This window comes from Rattus norvegicus, chromosome 6 (assembly GCF_036323735.1).
Source record: "Rattus norvegicus strain BN/NHsdMcwi chromosome 6, GRCr8, whole genome shotgun sequence".
NCBI classification, from domain to species: Eukaryota; Metazoa; Chordata; class Mammalia; order Rodentia; family Muridae; genus Rattus; species Rattus norvegicus.
Genome location: NC_086024.1, coordinates 76432995 through 76452969, shown reverse-complemented (window position 1 = coordinate 76452969; position 19975 = coordinate 76432995). Strand labels below are relative to the sequence as shown.

Below are 19975 nucleotides of genomic sequence, written 5' to 3'. Positions count from 1 at the left end.
CATGGATCTGTCACAGGCACAGCTAAACCCCTAATATTGTAGTTTCATTGGTGCAGATTTTCTCAAGGAAACCAAACTTCCTGATCTGTGTTAAAAAGAAAAAGCCTTGTCCACAGCGGAGAATCCAGACTGGATCTTCTAGAAGGCATCACATACCTGAGCTACCCACGTCCTTCCCCTCTTTCTCCCTTCCCTTTTACATGAAGATTCGCCTTAAGAAATGAATACATTTTTCACAAAGTCTGAAAAATAGCTTCAAATAAATATTAATCTAGGGCAATCGATATATATGAGGAATGGAGAGGTGCTGGTCGGAGCGTGCTGAGCACAGAACTATATTAAAACAAGGGTTGCAGTTAAAGAAAATCAGGGTGGGAAGAGAGGCAGTGGGCCTGAGGCTCTAATCACAGAGCAGAGTGATGGAGATGAAGCAATACTGCATGGATTAGCAATGAATTATTTTGAACCATAATCATATGCCTGCACAGAAGACAGGCAAAAACTAACCATTACTCACAAACTGATCTGCTGATTGAGAGAGGGAAGGAGGGAAGGAGGAGGGAGGGAGAGAGGGAGGGAGGGAGGGAGAGAGGGAGGGAGGGAGGGAGGGAGGGAGAGAGGGAGGGAGGGAGGGGGGAGAGAGAGAGAGAGAGAAGGGAGGGAGATTTATATGCTAAACTAATTCAGAATAATGAAAACCTAAAAATGTGGTTATACCTCAAGCAACATTTTCTTTTTAATGTCTCCCACTTACTACCTACTATGGAGAATTTAGAATATAAACTATAAAGTCTTTGGATTCTAACAGGATTAAATCAACCATTGACTCCAAGATTAGGATGTGATAGACCCTCCTTTCTTTTTTTTTTCTTTTTTGAGCAATCAAACCATTTAAAGATAACTTGCCACTCCCCAAATAAAAAAGGATATGTAAGTATTTAGTTCTTAAGAAGTAACAATGCTCAAGGAATTAACTTCCTCTGGAGAATGTGAAAAAATTCATATCAAATGAAGATTCAATTGTTAGAACTAATTTTGTTGGGAATGAAAAAAAAATCAGGACTGCGGGTAGCACAGGATTCTTGGGAGCAGACTGTTTAAATGAAGAGCACTTTAATCAGTAGAGGAATCCTCACACTCCTAATGTCTTGCTGTGCGTTCTGCAGGTTATAGTAGCAGCTGGTTGAGGTCATATATCTTTTGTGAGCATCCCAAAAAGGCTCACTGCCAGACTGTTAAATTATGAATAAGCAATGAACAAAAGGATGCAGATACGGTGGTGACAAGATAATCCAAGCAAATTTATCTATGACAAATTTCACAGGATTAACAAATTACATTTACACAGAACAATAAAAATGTGCAAAAAAAAAAAAAAAACCCGATGAGCCTACTTTTCCTCACAGCACTAGAAAAACAAAAAAAAAGTCACCAATCCACTGCCTATATTTAAATTTAACTCAATCTAAAGTAAGACATTTATAATTCATTCAGGATATCTTTATAACTTCTTTTTGCATTTTGGGTAGGAATAGACGAACCCTATGTCTGCTGCCTATTTTATACCTATTTAATATTTGTCAACAGTATTGCTATGTAAACCGTGTATAGCATGTATGAAATCCAGCACAATAAAAATTCCATTCACATGTGAACAGAATCCATTTTATTTTCAGAAGCGGATTCTAAGGAGTGAATTATTTTTATAGGAAAAAAAAAACGCACCGTCACTCAACATAACACATATTAACTCTGAAAATATCCTTATTCATTAAGTCTCTGGTTTTTGGGACCAAAGAAAGAGAGGATCTGCAAACAGTTTCAATTACTCCAGTTGCCCCTACCAACTGCTGTTGTCCCTCTGAACAGAGTGCTCTAAATGGAGCTTTAAACTAGCATCCTCGTTTGCAGTCTCAAAAAGGAAAAAAAAAATAGCCAAAAAGAAAACTCGGAGACTCAGGGGGAAAATGAGCTTGTTTCCATAGGATTCACCTCCAATTGACTCCATCCAACATTAGCTTTTTCTTTACAGTGAGATCATCCTATAAATCTTTCTACAAATCTTACATTAGATTGGATGTGGTACTGCATGATTCCGGGGTCCCACGAAGAAGTATTACAATACCATGAAACGACACGCTGAAGTATGTGACACAGAGATCTGTCACATTCCTATGCTGTATGCTGGATACCCAAGCCAGGGCCCTTGAATTTTGTCTTAGCTTTGGTGCTGCTGATGAAAAACTGGACTCGGAGGTGATTTCTTTTAAAGTGATCTGACTGCTATTTTGAGTGCTGCGGCCTGCAGTTCACTCACACTTTCTCACTGACGTCTGCTCTTGATCTTCCAGGTGTCTGTAGACCTCTCTAAATGAGTTCCTACCAATATTTTATCAGGCAACATTTTCGTGTAGACCAATGACTGATTGCAAAAAGGGCCTAATTAAGGCCCACAAACAAAACACTTGCCTTCATCAACCACAGATACTCAAGCACTGCTTACCTAATCTGTTCAAGTCTTCACGGCTCTGCTACCCACGTTTAACCCTATCTGGTTAATAACACTCGTCCAAAACCGTCAAGATAAGCAGGCCATGGTGGTCAGCCACTCCAACCTACACACACTCAGCAGTGAGCCGGCCTAAAGTCTGGCACTGTAGAGCTCCCAAAATCAAACTCCCTCAACCCCAACCAACTACATAGATCCCTGGAATAGAGAAATAAAGATGTGACAGAAGACATCCCTTCTGTGTGTCTGTATGTCTGTGTGTCCTCGTGTGCGCTTGTGTGTGCGCATATGTAAGGAAGAACTAGATAACAACCCCGGGTTGGGAAGATGACTCAGTAGGTAAAGCATTGGTACGTGGAGTGTGTGCTCCTAAGTTTGGATCTCCAGAACCTACATAAAAACCAGCAAACCCAGTCCTCCTCCTACGAGGCAGAAGGGAAGACAGAAGGATCTACAGAAGCCTGGAGGTCAGCTTGCCTGGGGTAGGCAGCAGCAAACAAGAAGCCCTGCCTCTTACAAGGTGGAAACTGAGGATGGACACCTTGGGTTGGCCTCTGACATACATGCACACGCCTACCCTTACCTGTGTATGCACAGGCACACACATACCCCATCTCATACGCACATTCAAAAGATAATAACCTACTAATTATGTATTAATGGTAGTTTATTTTAATTAAATGAGGAAGTATATGCAAAGCCCTCAGAACAGTACCTGTTTAATAACAGGTCCTTTAAATGTTTGCTGACATTATAATGCCTAGCATCTGTGCAGAGGCCAATTCATAGAGAAGGTCCTGATATATGTCAAATGATAATACCCTCAGAATAATGGTTTACAGTTAACGACGTTACTCAGAAAACTCTCTGAGATTGATTCTACCAAAATCAATCTGAAGCTATTTGGTCCTTGAGACAACCCATGAAATGTGGCACCAGGGCTGGAGAGAGCCTCTGAACCCCGGGGCTATGTCTACTAGAAGCCGGAACCTGGAAAATGAATCAGCTAAAATCGTGAGTAAAACACGTGCTGCTGTGGTGTTTGCCTACACAGGGACTCAAATGCTAAAGGACAGGAAGGGACACTTGAAGCACTGATTGCTCCTCCCACTAACTTGATACACACTGCATTCTGGCTAGTCTCCAAACACCTGGTGAAAGTCCACCATACAGCAAGACCGTCTATGCTGCCACAGGGACCTCTTCCCTTTGGCTCTGAAATCCTTCGCTGTGAGAGGTTCAAAGCCGCAGGCTCCTCACGTGGTGTCACAGAACATTTCTAGAGCAAGCTGCCAGAGTCGCAGCACAGTCCAACCCCAATCTAATCTCCATTTCTGTCACTTTCCATAGGAAACGGAAGCTGCTATCCCCTAAGTAGAGATGCTAACACTTCCTAAAAGCGTTCTGAGGAAACTGAAGGACAGGCACTGTGACATGAGCAGAGCACGGTCTGCATGGGGACAGTGCCAGTGATGCTCATTACTGCCTCCCGCGGAGCCTAGCCCTACACCAGTCCAAACATCTTCTGCCGAACATTGCTGTAACCACACTTATATTTATGCACCTTTTTATTTCCTCCAAGAACACTTCCTAGCCATTAATTATAATATTTTACAGAGTGGATGCCTACTCTCCTAGAATGGTCAACTAACATGAGGGGGAAAATGCAAAATAAAAAAATACAGAAGGCCTTGTCTCTCTGAGTTCTGCATTGCCCAAAGGGATGGCTTCTAATGCTTTGCACATCTAAAATCGGGGTAACTCTGTAACCAGAGGGACTGCTCCTGCAGGATGTTATAAAGCTCCAGTCACCAGTCCTGTGGCGGAGGCTCAATCAGTAAAGATGGTGAAAGAAACAACCAATACTTGTCACCCGGGATCAGGAGCACCATGATCCGTAATAACATGTAATTTTCTTCTTGTTCCTCGTGACTTTGTATGAAAGAGTGCATGGTATTCCGTTTAATTCACCAAGGCTCTGGGCCTTCCAAAGGTATACAGACAATAAGCCCAAGTGTTCTGCGATGTTGTCACTGCCCCTGGCATCGCAGAGACACCGGCAGTCACTCCAGTCTTCGTAAGTCATGCCCCGTTTATGCACTGGGCTATCCCTAATATCACTACAGATTATTCTAACTATGTAAGGGTCTATCAAGCTTGATAGTACAAACATCCTGTTCATGCTAATGATGCCCAGCGCAGTAAAAATACCATTTGGTTACAGTTGGCTTATTATGCTGCCCAATGAGAAGAAAGAAAAAGCTCACTATTTACTGTGACAATGCTAACATCGTTAATGCAAACAACCAGGTTTTCTCCTGAATGTAGAAGTTCTTACGTAACGGTAGATCTAAATTTTCAGCGCATGCAACCATGGGAGCGTTTAAAAGTCAGAGAGTAATATTTACCCAACCAATCTATTAAAATTTTCAGCATATGTTTTTATACACAGAGACATGTGTATAAAACACGAGGAGTTACATTCGTAGCCAAATGCAATACAGAACTTTCAAAAAAATCAATCAAAACAATTAAACGCTACAATGTAGGAAAAAAAATGTGTCCATGTACAAGGGGTGGATGGCCAGCCACTATACCCTGCCTTTCTAATGTCCCTTAGATTTAGCAGCATTCTGTACAAGATGAGGTCACAGTGATTGCAGAAAAGCAAAAATATAACAAGGTTCACATTGGGGTCACTATTAATATTAAAGCACTTGAGGGTGCTCATAAGGGAAAACATTACTAGGGGTGATTCTGAAACTCAGTGTGTTATTTCTAGAGATACTCCCACACATGAAGCTCCACAATGTTATAAATGACAACTTCCCCTAGATCCCCACTCATGGTTGCTTCCTAGTGGGGACACACACACACACACACACACACTAATTTCTGGTCACAGAAAACCTCACAACAGAGCAGGGGCCCTGGAAAGCAGACCTGATGTAAACAAACGAAGTTAAAGCGCGTGCTAGCGAGATCCTGAGCACAGGATCAAGGGGGTCACTGAAATTTCAGCACTCTCATAAAACCACTTTGCTATAAACAACTGCTGTGAAGGATTGCAGCTTACGGTCAAAATTCATATTCCTAAACCTATCAAACTGTGCTAATCTGTAGGTTATATTTAAAGGGCAATGTAGTTCTGATTTATTGCCAAGGAAGATGTTAATTATGTATAGCTTCTCGTCAAAAACTAAGTCATACTATATAGAGTATGGAGCAATCACCCATGCCCACACCGAAAGAATGGACTTGGAGACTTGCAGGGCAGTGGGGTTCGATGGTGGCCTTGCAGGATCGGGGATCTGGTGAGCAGGTATAGCCCTAGCTATTACAGCAAGCATTTTATCCCCTAGAATGAAGGACTCGCCCCTGACTCCCCATTGACCTATTAGTATAGGGGTATATGATCTTTCTGAACAACACCTAACCTTAACTCCTTTCTTATGAGAAGCTCCTTCTTCTCACCTCCCTACCTATGTCCACATGTCTCCACAAAGACTTCCCTCTGGTTCATCCTTCCCCCAAGATCCTGTTTGCTTAGGGGCCTTCCAGAGGCATGAACTCTGTCACATCAGCACGCCATTCAGCAAGTTTGACTGCTAGTAATTTTCCACTCTCAGCTCAGTTTCTAGTTTGAATAGAGGTAGTTAGGAGGTTTCTACAAGCAAGTACTGGCTGTTAGGGCAAGGGCTCGTGACTGCTTGCTATCTGCAACTTGTAACTAAGGCTACCTGAGGCATTTTTGTCTTGAAAATGGACCATCCTATTTTTTTTAATTCCCAAACATATTTATATTACATACTATAGTATGTATATACACACAAAAAAAACTTTACTCACAGAATATCACAAATTGAGAAAAAGAACTCATGTAAATTTTTATTTTTTAAAAAAGCATTAAATGATGTTGAATTCCAATTAACACAATATATTTTAAAAAATCAAATCTAAATGAATGGCACACTGGGCCTTTGCAGAATCTTTTCCATAGCTCCCAATTCATAGATCAGAAATCGGAAATCAAAGAACATTTTGTGATGTGGGAGGGTCCTGTGCAGCACAGGTCATTGTAACTCCTGACTCTGGAGCCCCGGCATCTAATATCCTCTCTGGTGGATCTATGATATGCCCATGCATTACAGTTCTTGTTGACAGCCTGTTGCCTTGGAAATATTTCATTATTTCAGTTTTTCCATTTGTAGACCCTTGGCCTTGTAATATGAAGGCCATCCTATTTCATATTTTCGATTATCATTTAAGCAATCTTGTGGAGCTATTTATATATATAAGCAAGAGTTAGACAACGCATAACATCATTTATCACTGTTTAAGCTAGCGCTGTAGGAACACCTTAAGAAAAGTGCCAGCCACCACTTCTACCTTTTAATGCCTTGCAAACCAGCATGGGCACAGCACACGCTTGACACTGCTCTCTAATTTTCTTGGTTATAGGTCCACAGAGCGGAACAACTCTGTGGCAGTGCTATATAATTTGCAGCCTATTAGAGTTTAAAGAAAATCAAACAAGTGTACATACACAAGGTTTTCAACTGACTCTTTCAAGCCCTAGAGCCACGTTCTCTGTATGTATGATTCAGAGACCTTCAAGGACTGCTAACTGTCATTAAAGACATTAACAAGCCTCTCTGCACATGCTGTAAAGACAGAATCTTTGCATGCTATTATACTTGGGATGTTACACGTGATAAATGCAAATGACACCTTTTCCTTAGTTTCGATTGTGGACATAGCTGAAAAGCAGGAAAGTACCCACAAATAGTTGTGTGACCAGTAAGTCAGGAACCACTCTTTAAATGAAACAAAAAAACTTAAAATGTGTCCATAACAGGGGAGTTGGGGGTGGGGGAGGTCATTCATCAGCATATTTCTATTCAACTTCTACTAGAAATACAAGTAACCAGCCAGTTCCAGGGGCAAAGTACAAACCAAGGTGGAGTGGCTGACTTAGTTGAAAGAAGGCTATATGAAAGAACAACTTCCTTTTAAACAAAACATCTGACTTCTTCTTCCTCATTACAAAAGGAAAACAACTTATCATGTGTGACTTTTACACTTAATGTGTTAAGAGCATTTAAAATCCTGGTAACGGAGTGCATGCTCAGGGCATAAAACAAGTGTTCGGATAATGGACCAAGTTTGTGGTTATTACTGTTTCAAACAGTTTATAACTTCTTCCTTCCCTTCCTCTCCTCTACAATGTCCCTCTGTCTCCTACCTACTTGCTGCCCCTCCCTCGACCTATAGGTTAAAGTTTCTTAGATCCAACCTTTAAAATGACAGCATCCAAGCTGAACAAGAAGATGCTATTAAAGGGCATTAAATTAAATACGGTATATCCTCCTACAGCTTCAATCAGAATTTCAGACCAAGTGTTATTCAGTTCAGCTCTCAAGTGGAGCAGAATAACAAATCGAACACTTTGATTTACCTTCCTCGAATGCCAAATGGAGACAGGTGATAAAGAACGCACTCATGCACAGGCTATGAAGTTTCCCCTAGAAATTAATTCTATCTTCAAGATTCCTATCTCAGAGAAATTCCCAAAATGGCACACAAATAGGCCTCAGCTAGAGAGATTACTGGGGCAATCCCAGTAAATGCATTTACTACCAGCAGAAAGGGAAGGAAGTGACTAGGAGGAAAGGAAGGGAGAGAAGAAGGAAGGGAGGGAGGGAAAGCAGAAGGGGGGAAAGGGGGATGGCCAAGGCAAGGGGGGGATGGGGTCAACTGTAAACTGATTTCAAAGCATTTATCACCTCCTTAAATAAAAGTCATCATTCAAAGCTCTGAACAATGACCCGATAAGAGATTTCCGAATCGACCAGGGTAAAATGTTTAAGATGCTAATTCTTCATGAGACACAAATATTAAGAACTGGATGTTCATTTTCAGCTGTCTTCAGATGTGTTGATTTTCTAGTTTCAAAGTAACCTTTGATGAGCACTTAACATCTTTTAAAACCAGATGACACACGACTCCTCCAGTACATGGAGTTTCACAGAATTTCTAAGACTTTAGGATAAATCGACCATGCGTCTACTTTTTAAAGCTGTTTGCTTAATCATTCTGCTGACTTTTAAAATAAAAATAATTCGTAGCAGGAAAAAAAAATAAAGCTACCAAAACTGTAGGTTTTTTTTTTAATGAACAGTTCTCTGAGGCTCTCTTCCATCTTCGTTTGATAGATTAAAGCTATGCTGTTATCAGAAATAAAACTATCCATGTGATAACTGAATCTTGCATCAGAGCACTTCTCTTCGCTTCTTTTGAAGTTCCCCTAAGCCTGTGAGGAAAGTAACCGCTTGCTGGGTGGGGGGGCGGGGGGGTGCACAACTCTGTATTTGTTTTCTTCTTGAATCAATGGGTAACATTTCATACTTCCTACTGAGCCTTTCCTCTTGTAGACAGAAAGAGATATTCACTTTGCTCAAACCGATATGCTATACGCAATTAATGTCATTAACGCTGTCAATTAATAGCAAACAGCTTCTAAACAAAGTAGGCTGGATGGACAGCGGGAGGGAAGCACATTGGAGCTGGGGGGCGGGGTTCAGTCACTCTGAAACCTAACAATGCTGTTCACGTAGGATGGTTAGGGATGTTTTGAACACAAACTCCCTTTCCCTTCGGCTCTAGTAGTTTAACTAACTTCAGACAGATATGCTCCACTGAGCCCCTTGCCTGGATATGCAATTCTCACCAGGAACTTTTTCAAACACAGATTCCCCAAACAGTAACTAACGGGGTAGAGATGCTCAGACCACTGACATATTTTGGATCTTGCTGTTTGTTTGCTCATTTAGACTTAAGGGGTTTCTTCTTTCTTTTTCTTTCTCTCTTATTTTTTTTTCCTGGAGAGGGGGTGGAGAGAAGGGGAGGGCGAGAGTGGAGGGCAGAGCCGGGGACCCACAAGTTGCTGGGCTCAGGGCAGCGGCAGCGGGAGGCGGCGCGCCTGGCTGCGCCCGCCCGGCCTAGCAGCTCTCGGAGACGGCCCCTCGAGCCCTGCGCTCGCCTCCCGCCCCGGCCTCCTCCCCCTCCCCTCCCCCTCCCCAGCTCATTCCCTTCCTAGAGAGCAGCTGCGGCGGGACCTGCGGCGGCCGGGGGGGATCCCCGGCCCCCACCCTCCCTCCCGCGGCTCCCGGCACACACAGCGCCTTCTCTTTAGGGGTTGTTTGTCCTTTTCTTTTTTAAATCTTTTTTTTCTCTCTCTCTTTCTTTTGCTTTTTTTTCCTCCTTTTTTTTCCACCAGCGAGTCACTCCATTCGCCGAGCTTAGGAGGTGCGACTTGCTCGCCGCCCGCCGCCGCCAGAGCCCGCTCGCTGCCGCAGCCGCCGCGGGCGGACAATGCGCTGGGACTGGGCAGCGCAGCCCCCCGCCCCCGGGACCGCGGGACCCGGTTCCCGAGGCGGGCTGCGGAGGGAAGCGAGCCCGCCCCCCCGGGGCGGCGGCGGGAGCTGGGCGCGGGCGGCAGGTTCAATAAACAGAAAAGTGTTACCGTTCTCGCCTGGAAGGATCCTGCTGAAAGCTGGGCTTGGTGGGCGCCATCTTCCTGCAATTTTTTTTTCCTCTCTTACTTTTTGCCTCGCTCCCCCCCTCCCGGGGCGGGGGGCGTGGGGAGGGCGGGGGTGTGCGTGTGCGTGGGCTGGCGGGAGAGAGTGCGGGCGTGCGCGGCGCTCGGGGGCCCCGGCGGGCGGCGGCCGTGGCCGTGGCCGTGGCGGCGACGGTGGCGGCGGCCGCGCTGCTGAGCCTGGGAGGCTACGGGAAAGTAGTGGGGCCCGAGCGTCGCCGGCGGCCGGACGTCCCCTCGCGCCCGGAGTGCTCCCCGCCGCAGGTCGCCGCCTCCTCGGCCGCCCGCGCCTGGTCCTCCCTCTGCTCGCCGGCCACCTCCGTCCATGCGCCGCACAGCGCCCGCGGCCCGGGCCGCCCCGGCTCCCGAGACATGCCCGGCGCGGAGACAGGCGGCCGGCGCGGGCGGCGGCGGAGGAGGGGCGGGCGGCGGGGGAGGCGGCCGCGCGGTCCCGCGGGCAACCCGGCCGGGGCCTCCGGGTGCTCGGGCCGGCGCGCGGCCGCAAGCCCCCTCGCCGCAGCCACCGGGCTCGGCCGGCGGGCAGGTGGGGAGCGCACCCTCCCCGCAGGGGGCGGCGGGGGCCTAAGAGTGGAAGGATCGGGAGAGGGAGGACACCCGGGGGGTTCCCAGCTTGACCACTGGGAAAGTATTTCTGGGCATTTTCCAGTTGCTTTGCTCCAGAGCTCTCTCTTCTCCAGCAAGCTGATACACACCCCCTTCCCCCTCCCCCTCCTTCGCTTCTCCCCCACCCCCCTCTCTGTGCCTCTGCGCTCGCTCTTCTCCTCTCTCTCTCTCTCTCTCTCTCTCTCTCTCTCTCTCTCTCTCTCTCTCCTTCTCTCCTTCCTTCCCTCCCTCTCTCTCCCGCCCTCTCATTTGGGGACTGGGAAGCTTGGCTGCTGGCGCAACAACGCCACTCAGTTGCAGTTTCAAACACTTCCCTTCTCTAGAGTATGTCAGCCTGCAGAAAAGAGAGAGTGAGGATTAGAAGGCCAGGAGAGTGGGCTGGACTGACTGTCTTCGGGGACAGTAGAAATAAAAGCGTGAGGTGATGAGTCTTGAGCTGACCCAGGCCAGCAGGCCCACTGCCCTGATCCTCTGAGCCGGGATGCAGGACCTACACCTTGTGACTCTGGCGCCCTCAGCCAGGAGCTCGAGCCAGAACATCTGCATTTTTCACGCCTGTACAGATATGCAGACCCTAGGGTTCATATAGGCCAATCCCCAAGCGCGGAGACGCAGTTACATACAAATGCCTTTGCAGAGCCAGGTCCCGGTTCCTGGGACGGGATTGCTGGCCTCTGGAATCTAGTCCAGTTACCTCCCCATTAAACTGCCATGGAGGCCTAGAGAAATGGCTACTCAGAGCCGAGCCTGATGGAATTCGGTTACCTGGGGAAACCCTGGGCAGAGAGCTTATCCACTATGACATTCTGCAGAATGGGGACAGCTCCTTTTGCAGACTAGGGCCAGTTCTGTATTAAGCAGGCAAGACAGACACCCAAGACAGTTCCGCTTTGAACAAATGGAAGAGTCTGGTGGGAAACAGCAGTCGTGAGCGAAGCTTTGCCTTCGCTTTACAGTTGGGGTGGGGGGCTCAATAGGTGTCTCCTTGTGTGTTACCCTTTCAGTTAAGTAGGGAGGGGATTCTAAACCGACACTAGAGCTGCAACATCTTCAAGCTTTTGAAGACTCTTTGGAGGAGTTAGTAGGCTCTACAGGTAGAAGAGAGAGAGGGATTGGGAAATGAATTGGAAAGGTGATGAGTGTTGCCTACAAGACAAATGGGGGCTAGCAAAGAAGAGGGAGAGCTAACCAATTGGAAGTTCTGGTTCCAGGAGACAGTTCAGGGCAATTCTGCCCGGAGGTGACAAATAAGAGAAGTTTGTGCTCTCTCTACAGGCAGGCCACTGCTTTGAAACCCACTCCTGTCACCCCTCATCAGATTCCCCCAAAAGTATCTTAAAGTCTTTAAACGTTATTTCACAATTCACTTTAGCAGAACGTCCAGGTCTCCAGGTGGAAATTAGTCTACCCCTCAGAGCCCTGAAGCCAGTCCTGAAGACTCCAGTGCTGGTGAACTGTGAAAGGAGACTCCTGGCTTAGACCTTACCTCCAACACCTGCCAAAAATCTTCTTGCCCAACTCTTCTGCCCCCAAATTAACTAAAATTAAAGACAGTAACAGGTGTCATGAGATCTGAGTGACAACACCGAAGAAAAGTGCATTTCACCACTATCATCTTACCTTGTCAGTATGAGAGAACATTTAAAGCAAAGGCAGGCATAATTCACTCCAAAGGAGAAAGTTTAGAGGTTTTGGGTGTTTTTTTTTCCTAACCCCTGTCTTTAGAAAAGCAGTGGGTTATGATTTACCAATGTCCTGAATCCCAAAAGGAAATGTTAAAGGGAAGTGTTGAGGCAGGTGCTGGGGGGGGGGGGTTGGGGTGACTGCCCCTGGATGTTCCTAAACCCCAAGATCATCTTTTTCTGAAGCACAATGCCAATGTTGAGGAGGGAAAAAAAGAAAAGAAAAAAAAAGCCCTAAGAGCGGGAGATTCATGACAGCTCCTTATGCCCAATTTACATCTTATGGGTCAGCTTAAGTTCCTGGAGGTCCCTGGAATTGTCCAAAGGCCATGTGACATGTCTGACCCTTGAATCTCTTCCTCACAGACCACACTACTGTCACTATTGCCTACACTTCCTAGTTAAAATGACCGCCAGATTCTGTTGTTATTTAAATGTTTTATAAAAGACAAAAAAAAAAAAAAACCCATACCTGAACCATAAAAAGGGAAAACTGAATTCTTTACTGCTGTTCTGCCTTTGAAAGATGCCCAGATCTTTTTTTGTTAAAGGTTCCTTGTAATCGCTTAAGTAAAACATGAGTAAAATAATTTAATAATAAAAAAATCTCTGACAAAGATTAGCCAGCCCCCTTTAGAGTTATTTCCACGACTTCTTTTTAAAACTTTTGTCAAGAAGCAGAGCATGTAATGAAGTCTTCTACAGAATATTTGCAATTACATGAACTTGGAAAATACTGTGTTAGGCAAAATCTGGTCACTGGGCCATTGGTTAGAAGGCACAAAATATAGCAATGACAGATTACTGTAACCTTTGCAGTTTAAGTACTATTGTTTCAAACCAAAGACTCTCAAATCAATGAAGTTTAAAAGATGAGGTAAAATGGGAATTTGAATTATGCATTATGTATATTTTAAGTTAAATGCCATTGGCAAATCTCTCAGATGTTTAATCGTGTACAATCTGGGAAACACAAATATTTAATTTCACACTCTCGTGTGCTCTTTTTTCTTCCATCTACCATAAAATTGAGCCTCGTGAATGGAGAGTTTACCTTTTTGATTACATTGTTAGTTTTTCTCATAGCGATTTTGTGGATCACATTTTCAATAAAATCTTAGAACATCGAAAGTTGTTCTTAAAGGGAAAACTTTAAGGTTAGAAAGCTGATAGTGGTAGATTTCTCTTCATTTCCTATCTCAATCAAAGGGTGCTCAGTGTTTTAATGACAATTATCTTGAATCTAGAGAATATCTTTAGAAAAATACAAGCAAATGCTGTATTAAAACTTCCTTCTCACCACCAAGCCTAACTTTTGTAAAATTTGCTTCCTAACTTGGATCTCAGAATCTCATCCATTTGCATTACAATGCGTTTAAGATAGTTAGCAGCGCCTAAGAGATTCAGATTGCACATTGTATTTCCCTGTAGTAACAGGTGACACGATCTCACTATTAGGTAGAAACGCAAGTCTATCGCTGCACATGAAAATAGTTTCTATCCTGTTTGAAAACAAATGATCAATCAGCCTCCGAGATGATCAATTGCTCCCTTGGCTGTCCGTCAGCGCGGATTCGCACCCGCGGAGGCATTGAGAACATTTTGCTGGAAGGGGACAGGAAGCCCAAACTTTGCAAAAGCATCTCCTGCAGCGTCTCAGACTTGACTGGAACTCTCTGGCTACTCCGGGCTGAGGCTCAACGTTCGGGGCCTGGCAGAGGGCAAAGGATGACTTCACTTCGCCAGTGCACTAGAGTGCTTTTCAATTCGGATTGTGTATCCTCCCCCACCCCTCCTTCTATAGCACAGGGGCAGGCAAAGTAAGCCCTGACGAGGTGCATGTGTGTTGTAAGGCACAAAACAAGAGCAAAGTGAGTCCCACCCCAGTACCCGAGGCGGGGATACTATCCCAGCTCGGGCGGGACTACTCACCGCTGCTGGTAGGAGGTGATGCCCTGGACGTTCTGCGGGGTGCCGTTGGCCGCGGCGCCGGCCCTCCCCATGCCCGCACCGGCCGGTACCCCAGCGGCTGCCCCGCCGGCCGCCGCGGCCGTCACCTGCACGCTGAAATCCGGAAAGATTCGGATCATCGCCGCGGCTTGGAGCCCCAGGCGCGTCTGCTCTGGGCTCGGACTGGCGGGGTCTCGGGCTCGGGTTCGGGCGGCGGCGGCAGCAGCGGCGCGAGCGGCGGCGGCAGCAGCGGAGCCAGGCACCAGCCTGCAATCCCATTAGTGAGCCGCGGCCACTGTGCGCGGCGGAGAGGCGCTTTGATGTGCGCGCAGCGGGCTGAGGTGGGGGGGTGGTGGCGAGGAGGAGGTGCGGGGGGGGGTGTGTGCGAGGGACTTGCAAACAGCAAAACGTGTCAGGGTGGGGCCTTTTCTCCCTTTTGGGGGGCACTGTTGCTCCCCCCTCTTTCCAGGATGTTGCTTTCACTGGCTGCTCTAGCAGCGCCGCGCGAGCCCAGCTGAGAGAAGAAGGGGAGGGGGTGGAGGAGGAAGGATGCACCGGGAAGCTTGGCGAGCACTTGGCCGGTGCAGGGGAATAACGGGCAGTGGAGGGTGCATTTTTCCCTCCCTCTTCTGCACACACACACACACACACACACACACACACACACACACACACACAGCACTTCCGACACAAAGTGCAAGACTGTGGTGCGCTCTTTCTCCTTTCTCTGGAGGAATAACCACCATCCGGGCTGGCTCCAGCCTTCCGAGGCTGCCAGAAACCAGGATCCCAGCCCGCGGGTGTAGGAATGGGGCGCCAGAGCCTCCCGTTTCAGCCTGGACCCCTCTTTGACACCATTCTCCACATTAAGCAGAGCAAGTGTGGCCAAGCGCAAGTTGGGTTCCTGGAGAACTTGATACTTATCTAGGAGAGGTGGTTTGCAAAGGCGACGGAGTAGTGGGGGGGGGGGGCGACTGGCGCTTTTGTACAATGGAGAGTTTGGGCGGCTTAAAAGAAAGGGCTCTTCCCGCTCCTGGTGAGCGGAAGAGTTAGTCTTGGGAAACTTGTGAGGTGGGGTCTCGGTCCAGCTAGATCCTAGTTTGCACTAGTGATCCACCTCTTAACGCCCCCCTTTGACCGAGGGAAACGAATAAATCAGTAGCCACAATTGAAACGAACTCTGCGAATTCCAACCACCAAGGAAACAAAAAGAGAAAACACGTGCATTTATTTCCTCGCGCCTTCCAGTTACTTCACATTGTTAAGACCGCCTTTCATTAGGGGGGCGAAGAGGGATCCTAGCCGTTTGGATGCGTTTTTCTAGTGAGACTTGCACTGAGCTAGGGTGGGGGGCGTGGGAGTTGGTCGTTTTTCCCCATCCCTCCCCAGGACACGGGTTGCCCACTTTCTCCCCTGTCTTCTGGCTAGTGAGCCGGAGCGGAGATGCGAGATGCCGGCGGATGCAGCCCTTGAGGGACGCGGGGCTCAGGCTCTGCTAGTGTCCTGCACTCAAAGCCCCTGACCAGCTTAGCTGCTGCTGCTGCTGCTGCTGCTGCTGCTGCTGCTGCTGCTGCTGCTGCTGCTGCTGCTGCTGCTGCGCGGTGGTGGTGGTGGTGGTGGGGTGGTGGTGGTGGTGGTGGTGGTGGTGGTGGTGGTGGTGGTGGTGGTGGTGGTGGTGGTTTCCCATTCTGGTACTCTCCTTCCCACCCCACACAAGTCAGGGAGCCCAGCACTACAGCTGAAGGTTTAGGGCAATCGCCTACCCTCCAAACAAACCCAAGTTAACTGTGACCACCACGCTGCCCTGACCCAGGGCCAATCAGGCTTCTCCCGGCCGGGCACCTGCTTAACCCTTTGAGCCTGGGAAGCAGTCGGTCACCATGATCCAGCGAAACAAGACCCATTGGCCTGAAGTTGCTGAGGCGTAGAGTGACAGACTCCTCAGCAGGACAACTCGGCACAGGATCTAGGAGCCAGATGCCCGCCCTGCAGCAGCCCCATGCTATCCCTCCCACCCTGATGATTCTGGAAACTAGAGGAGCTGGACAAAGGCGAGTCCTCGCCAGGCCCCATCCCGCTCCTGCCAGGGCAACCTCTGGGCGTCCCCAACACAAGTGGCTTTTGGGAGGATCCTCCGCGCCCAGCAGTCACAGGGAGACTGGGGGTGGGGGGAGCCTTGGCTCTCACTGGCCGAGCCCACGGCGCAGCTGCGTTTCCATTTTCCTCTCAAAGAAAATGCTTTGGACGGCAGATAATACCAGGAGATATGAAACTGCTTCGTCCCCCACATGTTGCACGTAAAAAGAATTGTAATGAGCATCTGTGGCTTGTGTGAAGGAGCCCACGAGTTTGTTGAAGACAGAACCAAGGTCCTGACTTCCAGCTTCCGGGTCATTTTCAAGCAGAAGGACTAGACATTAAACGCATTACCTAACTGCTTAGACCCTGGTTGAGAGCCCGGTGCAGGGCAGGGCTGGTGGAAGCCAGCCTCATAAGGACCCCTGCAGAGGGACCTAAGCCCAAAGCTCTGGCCTCCTTACCTTTGGACTAGATCTGAAGGAATCTCAGATACTAGCCCTTTGCTCTGTTCAGGTTTTCTAAGGAGACAGAGACTTCATGCCCATTCTGTAGAGGGCAGGGATGTCTTAGAGCCTTTCTGCCCGGGTTAAGGTCAGCAATGCTGTAACCAAAGGAAAGTCAGTGAAAGACTAAGGAATGAGGTTAAAACTGAATTCCTCAGCAAGCAATGGCTTCCCATACCACAGCATCTGTCTGCATAGTTGGCCCACTGCAGGCACTGGTGCTGACAAAGCCACCTGTAGCTGAGAAAATCAGGTAAGGGAAGCTTCCAATGAGTGGCTCGGACCTGGGGAAAGCAGGCATCAGTAATGCCATGCAATGTTTCTAACTGTATGTACCTGATTCTGAAGCAGTCTCCATGTACCAGGTAAAACAGGAGAGAAAGAAAAACCCTCTTTCGCCAAGGGAGGAGGGGAAGAGTTGTTCTAAAAATTAGTTTTTTCTTAAAAATTATGTCTTTCTGCACAATCAACAATTAGTTATGTATTTATGTACAAACAATATGACCTCTTTGTTTCCGTTCCAATTCCATGACTGGGTGAGATTGGAAGTGTCCCGCTAGCCAATAGTTATTTTGCAGAAGAGTTGGCCTGCAAATGTGTAAGCCTGGTTCCCCTTCCTTTTTCCTGGGAAGTCCAAGGGGCTACACTATCACAAAAGGAACCATCTGATGTTTAAAACTGCGAACACTGAAGCCTCTTCAATTAGATGCTATACTGCTAAATCAGTTAAGTGAGCCTCAAATTACGAAGCTTTCAATTATTCATATTTAGAATTAATATGACTCCTGCCCTCCAGAAACTGTTTGCTAAACCACAAAGACGAAAAAAAAATACTCAAAGAAATGCACGATAGCTTACCTTGGGAAGTGTGTCCTATGTATTTCAGTATTTTATCCTGACATGTATTACCTTAGAAGGTTGGTTTGCAAGCAGAGGATCTGCTTAGCTTGGTGTTCACTGAGGATCTTAAGCAAAATATAAGTTTATTCTCTCATTCGTGAGTCAGATTCATTACTCTGTCAGTTAAAATCTTTACCTGCTGGCAGCTGTTTTGAAATATTTTGAAAGTTGTCCTGGAATGTACCCAAGCAGAGGGACTCCAGTAAACTAGACACTTTCTTGTTCTAGGCCCCTCCATTCAAATGCACACGTTAGTGAATGTAGAGATACAGAAAAGGATGGCATGATGTTGTAAGCCCTGAATGCATGCATGCAGTATCTGTCCACGAATTTACATCCTCATTCTTGTTGTCAGGATAAAACTAAGCCCTTTGCTTCTCCATTAAAAATATCCATTCTCTGGAAATTAGTTTCCATTTTAGCTAAGTGGTTTGACTTTGGGTTTTCACTGTCTGCCATTGGAAGCTGTTAGTGACAGGTAGGGGAGGAAACGCCCGCTCAGTCTGATTGCATCTAATTTTTGCTTTGTTTTGACCAGACATTCTTCTAAAGAAGAAAAATAAGCTTGGAGACAGAGATCGGTATACAATAAATGAAACAAGAAATAAATGGGATAAAATCCTATGCACAATGAAAAAGTGAAATGATTGGAATGGTGGTTTATTGAAATGATGGTGCTGCAATGGAAGATTTCTGTCAAGAAGCCGAAAGGATGGTATACAACCATTTGGTAGGATTCATGACAGAGACAGACATGAAGTGATGCTGTGGCCCCGTCACACCATGTGAGGAAGATGCTACATTGTGTGTATGTGCAGGGGTGGGGGGTGGGGTGTATTTGATTCAATTTTCCAACTTTGCTTCTCAATCCAAATTGAATTTGGGCTCTTAATGCTAAATTTTCCATGCTATTAATGTGTTCTCTAGCTCATTGAAAAGCAAAACAATAATGTTAGGGGAGGGAAAAATAACACAAACCTAACAATATGCCAATTTTTGATTTTCTAGGAGGGCAACTAAAAAATGAAGACGCTATATCTAATACATCACTATTAGTAATATAGGAGGTCTCTATAGAATATATGAAGATTTCTGAAAAAATTTCCCCTTAATCCTAAATAGGTCACACATTGAAATAGCTTCAGCCACTATATTATATTCTAGGAGAACCTTGTAAATGTATAGATAGCTATAAATACATAAAATTGAGTTAGAAGGAAATATTTTTAGCTTTGTAAAAGACTCAATAACAGGCAGTAGAAAAGGCATTACTTAGAAAATAATTTAGAAATCTATATATTTGGCTAAATTTTGTGGCACCAATCACTGAGAAGCATTTGAACACTGATAGACTATAATGAAGTCTTAATTGACAGTTCTCTTAGCAGGGCACAAGAGTTTGTCCCTAAATAACAAAATGTTGCTTGATTTCCCATGCTAGTGGATTTGATTTTGGAGCTGAAGTCATGCTAAGTCATAGGAAAATGACAGAAGTCTATCTGTAATTATCAGGATGCCCCAGTCACTGGTTCTCTTTCACTGCTATCAGACCAACTCAAACCTCATGGGAACTTCTAGGAAATAAGTTGGTGCTTAAGCCATAGCTCCCAGCTTTTGTTTGCTCCCATGAAAATAATAGGTCTTCTTAGCTGAAACCTTGGCATCTGATTCTCCAGGTGAGCTTACTCATGTAGCCAATGGACTTTTCTTCACAGAATTCTTCTTATTGATTGTAAAAGTATTAATTTAAGATCAGATAGATAGAAAGACTAGTTAGGTTGCTTTGAATTTCTTTTTCAAAATGGAATCAACCACACTAGAAGGTTTTTACATGAATTTTTCATTTTGGGGTGGATAGGATATTGTATAAACCTAATCACACAGCAAATCAAACAAATGGTTTTATTAAGCTTCATGCTGAGTCAACCATTCTGTTTTTATTAAAAAACTGTTATATCCCTTCACCTACAGAGATGGCTCTCAGACATTAGTGTGCATCAGAATTAGAAGGACTTATTAAAACACAAATTTCTGGGTGTCATTTGTACTGGATCTTATCCTGCAAATTTACTCCAACATGGGGACCACAATCTGCATTTCTGAAAAGGCCTTTGGTGATGATGATGTGTTT

General features: G+C 46.1%; 1 protein-coding gene across 15 annotated transcripts in view; it reads right to left on the bottom strand.

Annotated features, from left to right (window-relative positions):
* Positions 1–14906, bottom strand: part of Npas3 (neuronal PAS domain protein 3) — an 825122-nt gene extending 810216 nt beyond the window's left edge. For 4 of the 15 annotated variants that reach the window (XM_039078152.2, XM_039078154.2, XM_039078153.2 and 1 more), the window contains exon 1: positions 14345–14906. In XM_039078152.2, the coding sequence (XP_038934080.1) occupies positions 14345–14502 (158 nt within the window). In that variant the 5' untranslated portion in view covers positions 14503–14906. Of the gene's footprint in view, positions 1–10034; positions 10168–14344 lie in introns of those variants that run through there. The other 11 variants (XM_039078156.2, XM_039078158.2, XM_063261674.1 and 8 more) reach the window with 7 other exon arrangements.
* Positions 14907–19975: the final 5069 nt, after the last annotated feature.